General features: G+C 40.0%; 1 protein-coding gene across 1 annotated transcript in view; it reads left to right on the top strand.

The window, feature by feature from the left end:
- Positions 1 to 5547: 5547 nt before the first annotated feature.
- LOC308353704 (olfactory receptor 7E24-like) overlaps positions 5548 to 8428 on the top strand; it is a gene marked incomplete at both ends in the record, with an annotated part of 36854 nt that continues 33973 nt past the window's right edge. Inside the window, 3 exon segments of the mRNA XM_080820695.1 lie at positions 5548 to 6274; positions 6277 to 6380; positions 6384 to 6469. Coding sequence (XP_080676821.1) covers positions 5548 to 6274; positions 6277 to 6380; positions 6384 to 6469 — 917 coding nt within the window.

Raw genomic sequence — 8428 nt, 5'->3', positions numbered from 1 at the left:
GAAACATCTTGTTATTGTGTCATCTGCCTTGCTCTTGGGCTTCTAGAATGAGTCAAAGTATAGGAATATGGGGTGAGTCAGAGTGTCTGACCCTTCCCTCAGCAAGTTTTTATGTTTCAGTGGCTAAACACCATAAAGGGAGTTCAACTTAGGTTTGAAAACTGACTTTGGTTTCTTTAGCTTTGGTATTTTTAAAAATTTATATGAACACTGTTCAGTTGATTTTTTGGGAACCATCGAAGCAGAATTAGAGTAAGTGATTCTTTATATGGTTGTTTTAGGGGAACTGTTCTCAGGAAAATGTTAGTGACAGAAGGAGAGGGTGGGGAAAATGCTAAACAATGGTGTGATTATAGTCAGAGGACTTGCCTCAGCCTTGATTTGATGTGCTCTTAATGACTAGACACTAGAACAAAGGTAACCATGTGAGGAGATGGGTACGTTAATTAGCTTGCTCACAGTAATAATTCCATTATGTATGTGTATCAGTTCATCATTATGTACACTTTAAATATATAATTAAAAAAAGAGAGGTTCCTGGGTGACTCAGTCAGTTAAGAGTCCAACTCTTGATTCGGTTCAGGTCATGATCTCAGGGTCATATGATCCAGCCCCACAATGGGCTTTGTGCTCAGCGGGGAATAGTTTGGGGATTTCCTCCCTCTCCCTCTCCCTCTCCTCACATTCACACACTCTCTCTCAAATAAATAAAAATAAACCTTAAAAAAATAAAAAGCAGGGCACCTGGATGGCTCAATCATTAAGCATCTGCCTTCACCTCAGGTCACAATTCCAGGGTCCTGGGATTGAGTCCCATATTGGGCTCCTGGCTCAGTGGAGTGTGTGCTCCTCCCTCATCCTCTGCCCCTCCCCTGGCTTGTGCTCTGCTCTCTCTTGCTCACTCTCCCTCTCTCAAATAAATAAATAAAATCTTTAGAAAAAAAAAACAAAAAGTAATATATTTTTAAAAGAGGTGGAGACAATAGCCAAACTATGGAAAGAACCTAGATATCCACCAACAGATGAATGGATAAAGAAGATGTGGTATATATACACAATGGAATACTATGCAGCCATCAAAAGAAATGAAATCTTGCCATTTGCAAAGACGTGGATAGAACTAGAGGGTATTATGCTTAGTGAAATAAGTCAATTGGAGAAAGACAACTATCATATGATCTCCCTGTTATGAGAAAGTGGAGATGCAATGTGCGGGGGTTGGGGGGTAGGAAAAGAATAAATGAAACAAGATGGGATCGGGAGGGAGACAAACTCTTAATCTCACAAAACAAATTGAGGGTTGCCTGGGGGAGGGGGGGAGGGAGAGGGAGGTGGGGTAGGGTTATGGACATTGGGGAAGGTATGTGCTATGGTGAGTGTTGTGAAGTGTGTAAACCTGATGATTCACAGACCTGTAGCCCTGGGGCTAATAAGACATTATATGTTTATTAAAAATTTAAAAATTAAAAAATTTCCCTCAACTCCTTTCTCCTCTCCATCTACCCTTGTCCTCCATGTTATTTGTTATGCTCCACAAATAAGTGAAACCAAATGATACTTGACTCTCTCTGCTTGACTTATTTCAGTCAGCATAATCTCTTCCAGTCCCGTCCATGTAGGTACAAAAGTTGGGTATTCGTCCTTTCTGATGGAGGCATAATACTCCATAGTGCATATGGGCCAAAATTTGTATGGAATCAGAAGAGCCCCCGAATTGCTAAGGAAATGTTGAAAAACAAAAATAAAACTGGCGGCATCACGTTACCTGATTTCAAGCTTTACTACAAAGCTGTGATCACCAAGACAGCATGGTACTGGCATAAAAACAGACACATAGACCAGTGGAACAGAGTAGAGAGCCCAGATATGGACCCTCAACTCTATGGTCAAATAATCTTTGACAAAGCAGGAAAACATATCCAGTGGAAAAAAGACAGTCTCTTCGATAATTGGTGCTGGGAAAACTGGACAGCTATATGTAGAAGAATGAAACTCAACCATTCTCTTACACTGTACACAAAGATAAACTCGAAATGGATAAAAGACCTCAATGTGAGTCAGGAATCCATCAGAATCCTAGAAGAGAACATAGGCAGTAATCTCTTCAATATCAGCCACAGAAACTTCTTTCAAGAGATGTCTCCAAAGGCAATGGAAACAAAAGCAAAAATGAACTTTTGGGACTTCATCAAGATCAAAACCTTCTGCACGGTGAAGGAAACAGTCAATAAAACAAAGAGGCAACCCACGGAATGGGAGAAGATATTTGCAAATGACAGTACAGACAAAAGGTTGATATCCAGGATCTATAAAGAACTCCTCAACTCAACACACAGAAAACAGACAATCATCAAAAAATGGGCAGAAGACATGAACAGACACTTCTCCAATGAAGACATACAAATGGCTATCAGACACATGAAAAAATGTTCATCATCACTAGCCATCAGGGAGATTCAAATCAAAACCACGTTGAGATACCACCTTATGCCAGTTAGAATGGCCAAAATTAGCAAGACAGGAAACAACGTGTGTTGGAGAGGCTGTGGAGAAAGGGGAACCCTCTTACACTGTTGGTGGGAATGCAAACTGGTGCAGCCACTTTGGAGAACAGTGTGGAGATTCCTCAAGAAATTAAAAATAGAGCTTCCCTATGACCCTGCAATTGCACTACTGGGTATTTACCCCAAAGATACAGATGTAGTGAAAAGAAGGGCCATCTGTACCCCAATGTTTATAGCAGCAATGGCCACGGTCGCCAAACTGTGGAAAGAACCAAGATGCCCTTCAACGGATGAATGGATAAGGAAGATGTGTTCCATATACATTATGGAGTATTCAAAAAATTTTTAAGTTAATTTTATTTTTTCAATGTTCCAGAATTTTTTATGCACCACACCCAGTGCTCCATGCAATATTGGTCTTCCTGAATACCCACCACCGGGCTCACCCATCCCCTCACACCTCTCCCTTCCAAAACCCTCAGTTTGCTTGCTGTCATGGTTCGTCTCCCCCTCCGATTTCCAACTCACTTATCCTCCCCAACACCCAATGTCTTCCTTGTTATTCCTTATGATCCACAACTAAGTGAAACCATATGATAATTGACTTTCCCTGCTTGACTTATTTCATTCAGCATAATCTCCTCTAGTCCCACCCATGTTGATACAAAAGTTGGGTATTCATCCTTTCTGATGGAGGCATAATACTCCATTGTATATATGAGCCATATCTTCTTTATCCATTTGTATGCTGAAGGACATCTTGGCTCTTCCACAGTTTGGCAACTGTGGCCATTGCTGCTATGAACATTGGGGGTACATATGGCCCTTCTTTTCACTGTTATCTGTATCTCTGAGGTAAACACCCAGTAGTGCAATTGCAGGGTCATAGGGAAGCTCTATTTTTAATTTCTGAAGAAATCTCCACACAGTTTTCCAGAGTGGCTGCACCAACTTGCATTCCCACCAACAGTGTAAGAGGGTTCCCCTTTCTCCACATCTTCTCCAGCACTTGTTGTTTACTGTCTCATTAAAACTGGGCATTCTAACTAGAGTAAGGTGGTATCTCAATGTGGTTTTGATTTGACTCTCCCTGATGGCTAATGATGATGAACATTTTTTCATGTGTCTGATAGCCATTTGTATGTCTTCTTTGGAGAAGTGTCTGTTCATGTCTTCTGCCCATTTTCTGACATGATTATCTGTTTTTTAAGTGTTGAGTTTGAGGAGTTCTTTACAGATCTTGGATATCAGCCCTTTGACTGTAATATCATTTGCAAATATCTTCTCTCATGTAGCTGCTTTTTAAAAATGATATGCCACCCATCACCTTGGGTGGGAAAGTCCCCTAAGGACAGAGAACATCACTGACATAGTTGCCTAGTTTCTCTTAGAATGAACCACTAACATAGATGAGTAGCATTTCCATGAAGGAGTCTTAAGACTTTCAATTTTATAAGCAACACTTTTCAATCTATGTTAAGGTGTAAAGCATACACTTGAATAAATGCCATGACCTGCTACATATTTTCACACTGCTACTCTATGTCATGGATAGAGGTAGACATACCTTGTATGTGATGAATGATTTAAGGCATTTCTCAAAATGAAAATATTAAAATTATGAAAGGAACTTATGAAACATAAGATGTTTTAAGAATGCTAATGCTGTATAATCCAGGAGCATTAAAAATGGTTGAGCACTAGGTGTGGTGAAAAAACAATGAACACCGTTACACTAAATATATATATATATATATATATATATATATATATATATATATATTTTTTTTTTTTTAAATAAGGAATTTTTTTAAAAATGCCTTAAGTAAAAAAAAAAAAAAAAAAAAAGATGGGTCAAGTCAGTCAAGTCATCCCATATGTGAAATTTAAAAAACAAAACAAATGAGTACAGGGGAAAAGAGAGAGGAGAAACCATGAAACAGACTCTTAACTATAGAGAACAAATGGATGGGTATCAGAGAGGAGGGCTTGGGAGGGATAATTTAGATAATGGAGTTCAAGAAAGGCACTTGTTTGATCACCTGGTATTGTGTGGAGGTGTTGAATCATGGACTGTTACCTGAAATTAATACTGCATTCTAAGTTAACTAACTGGAACTTCAATAAAAACTTTAAAAAAAGAGACTGTTATTTCAGCAGTCAGGTGACCTGAACTCAGACCTAGTCTTTGCCACACACTGTGTACTTCATATCCATGATATAATTCACCTCACCTAAGTGTCCCCATGGGTGAATGGAGTAATAAAATGACTTAACTCATCACTAACTTGACACACCTTTCAGATGATTCTAAGCATGTCAAAGATGGCAGGGCAGACTCTGTAGGAGAGACTGAATAACATCATTCTTTTCTTTCTACTGTTTGGAGACAAGAAATAGTTCTGAAGGAAACACCATTCTTATTCATCTTAAACTTAGCACTTAACACAATGTGTGAAGCAGAGCTTGTGATAAAAAAAAAAAAAAACAAAATAAGGGCCAATGGAAGGAAGAGGGGGAAAAAGAGTTGGAAATAATGATGGAAAAATTAGCATAGGGAAAAATTGGAATAGTCACATGGATTCTCAATATTTGGTGTGTTTTTTTCCATTTTACATATATATATTTTATTTCTTTTTTTAAAATTTCTTTTCAGTGTAACAGTATTCATTGTTTTTGCACCACACCCAGTGCTCCATGCATACGTGCCCTCCCCAATACCCACCACCTGGTTCCCCCAACCTCCCACCCCCCGCCCCTTCAAAACCCTCAGGTTGTTTTTTCAGTGTCCATAGTCTCTCATGGTTCTCCTCCCCTTCCAATGGCTCTCAAACATTGGTGATATCAAATTCATCTGGCTGGCTTGCCAAAAATAGATGGCTGGTCCTCACCTCAGAGTTTATTAGCAGTATATCTGGACTGATACCAGAATTTGTATTTCTAACAATTCCGAGGTGATGTTGCTGTGGCTCACTGAGACCATTCCTTTGTTGTTGTTGTTTTTTAAATTCTCACCCCATTTTCCATCAGATTCATCAACAACATGGAACCCAGAAACCAAACAGTATTTTCAGAATTCTTTCTTCTAGGACTGACAGATGATCCAGAACTGCCGCCCCTCCTCTTCAGTCTGTTCCTGTCCATGTACCTGGTCACCATCCTGGGAAATCTGCTCATTATCCTGGCTGTCATCTCTGACTCCCACCTCCACACCCCTATGTACTTCTTCCTCTCCAAACTGTCCTTTACTGACATCTGTTTAAGCACAACCACCATCCTAAAGATGCTGGTGAACATCCAAGCACAGATTCAGAGCATCAGTTATACAGGCTGCCTCACCCAGGTCTGCTTTGTCTTGACTTTTGTTGGTTTGGAAAATTTTCTCCTTGCAGCAATGGCCTATGACCGCTATGTGGCCATCTGCCATCCCTTGAGGCACACCGTTATCATGAATGCCCAACTCTGTGGCCTGCTGACAGTGCTCTCCCTGCTCATTAGCATTGCCAATGCCCTGCTCCATAGTCTGATGATACTACAGTTATCCTTCTGTAAGGACTTGGACATCCCCCACTTCTTCTGTGAACTTGATCAGATTGTCAAGCTTGCTTGCTCTGATACTCTCATCAATAATATCTTGGCATATTTTGCAGCTGGCTTATTTGGGGGTGTTCCACTCTCTGGAATCATTTTCTCTTACACTCAAATTTTCTCCTCTGTTTTGAGAATGCCATCAGCAGGCAGGAAGTATAAAGCTTTCTCCACCTGTGGGTCATGTCCTTGTTCTATGGGACAGCTTTTGGAGTGTACATTATTTCTGCAGTTAGTGACTCTTCCAGGAAGACTGCTGTGGCCTCTGTGATGTACATCGTGATTCCTTAAATGATGAACCCCTTTATCTATAGTCTGAGGAATAGCGACATGCAGGGTGCCTTGAAGAAACTCGTCAGTAGGATACCTTTTTTTCTGTGATTGTGCCATGTACCTTTGGTTGGGTTGTAAAAATAAATCAACGTTATATGAATCACAGGAGAACAAGGAAGTTTAATACTTCTATCACCAAATGCTTCTAACACATGTAGATAACATAACAGCCAAGTATATTTTAACTTAGAGCTTAAACCTAACTTTTATTTTTCTTTAGCTTTTTATGTTTGACAAATTATATTGATTCTTACTTCAAGGTTTTTCTCAGTTCCATAGAGGAAGAGCCTGAGGCAGAGATCAAAGTTTTATGTTTGTATGGATGACTCAGAAGAAGTAAAGTTACAGTATATGAATAGCTCAGAAAAGTAACTGTGGTCATATTTAGAGACTTGCTTCCCCCTGATCCCGTAATAGACCATGTCAGTTGAAATCCAAATCAGGTTAGAATGAGGCAAAGGAGCTCACCTTTCACACCCCAACTTAGTAATTATGGAGACCAGTCACTGGTAAAGTGTATTCCTTTGAGGAAATATTAGTATCCATCCACTATACCCAGTTTCATTATCTATAAGATTTGTATAATGATATCATCTCATTTTGAAATAATTGTGAGTTATTTCTGCTTCATCAGTAAGGAAGTTCTAAGAAGTTCTAAGTTTAGTTTAGTTCTAAGTTCTTTAGTTCTAAGAAGAGAAAAATACCTATCCCTAATATGATCGAACAAGAAACAGTTGTTTGTCATTATTAGAACGTCAAGACAGGGAATGTGAAACAGGGGCATAGGCTTCACTCTGTTCTGCTTTTGCTGGCTTTGTCCTAGGACTGGTTCTCCTCCAGTCACAAGGTGGTGGCAGGAAATATAGATGTCATGCTTGAACATGATGCTCAGGGACAAAAAAAAAAAAAATTCCTTCCCAGTATCAGATGAGAATAGGCCTCTTAATGGAGTCAATCAAAGCACATCTGTAGGAGGTGAAATGGGGGCCCTCGATTTGATATGTCCACATCCTAATCCCCCTAATTTGTGATTAGTACCTCATATGATAAAAAGATGAATGGTATTAGAACTTACTTGAAAAAGCAGTTTTGCAAAGGATGCACTTACACTGGGTTATCTGGGTGACCCCTAAATAGAAATCATATGTTTCCTTATAAAACAGAAGTGAAGGAGACACAGAGAAAAGGAGGAGGCAATGTGGCCATGGAGACAGATATTAGACTGATGCCACCAGTATTTGATTTCCAGTATCTGATCATTTTTGTCCTACAAACTGTCATTTTTATAGGACCCTAAGGTGTCTTTTTTTTTTTTTAACACTCCTTTACATTTCCCAATACTACATATTAAATAAATCTGACCGAATATTGGTCTGGTTAAATGTTTAAACTTAATGAATTCTCATCAACCCATCCATATGACAGAAGAGATGGTTCCTGACCTCCCCCTCCTCCTGGGAACACACTCACCATACAGGTACACAGAGATTAATTCCCTCTGAGAGAAATCCAGAAACTGGTTGGGTGACTCCTACATATCAGAGGACTGAGAAAATACTGACCTCTAAACAGGTAGGAAAAGCTGAGGTATGCTCACACCATCGACCACACTCCTGGGACAGCACCTTACAACCAGGAGAGAATCCCCAACTCAGAATCTCCCTGAAGAGTGAAAGTTTAAGACCACACACATCGGGCCCCAACTTGTATGGCAAACCTGAGGGACTGGCTCCCAAATCTTCTAGCTCTGAAAGCAATGTGGCTTGGTGTTTCCAAGTTCCCAGATACCACAGAAAACCAAGAGGCAGTTTTTACAGGACAACGTTAGTACTTCTCATGGTTATCCCCCTGGGCTCAGCACAGAGGGAAGAGGTAGAAACACAAGGCTCCCACTTTTTCCCTGGGAGGTGTTTTGACTACTTACTTTCCCAAGGGTTGGGCTCTACTCAGCCTATATCTGTGATCTGATTGGGCTCCTCTGGAAGCCTGAAATGGCTTCTAGA

This window comes from Martes martes (genome assembly GCF_963455335.1).
Source record: "Martes martes genome assembly, chromosome: 1".
Lineage (NCBI taxonomy): Eukaryota > Metazoa > Chordata > Mammalia > Carnivora > Mustelidae > Martes > Martes martes.
The sequence above is the reverse complement of the archived record's forward strand: the minus strand, read 5'-3'. Positions and strand labels throughout refer to the sequence as shown.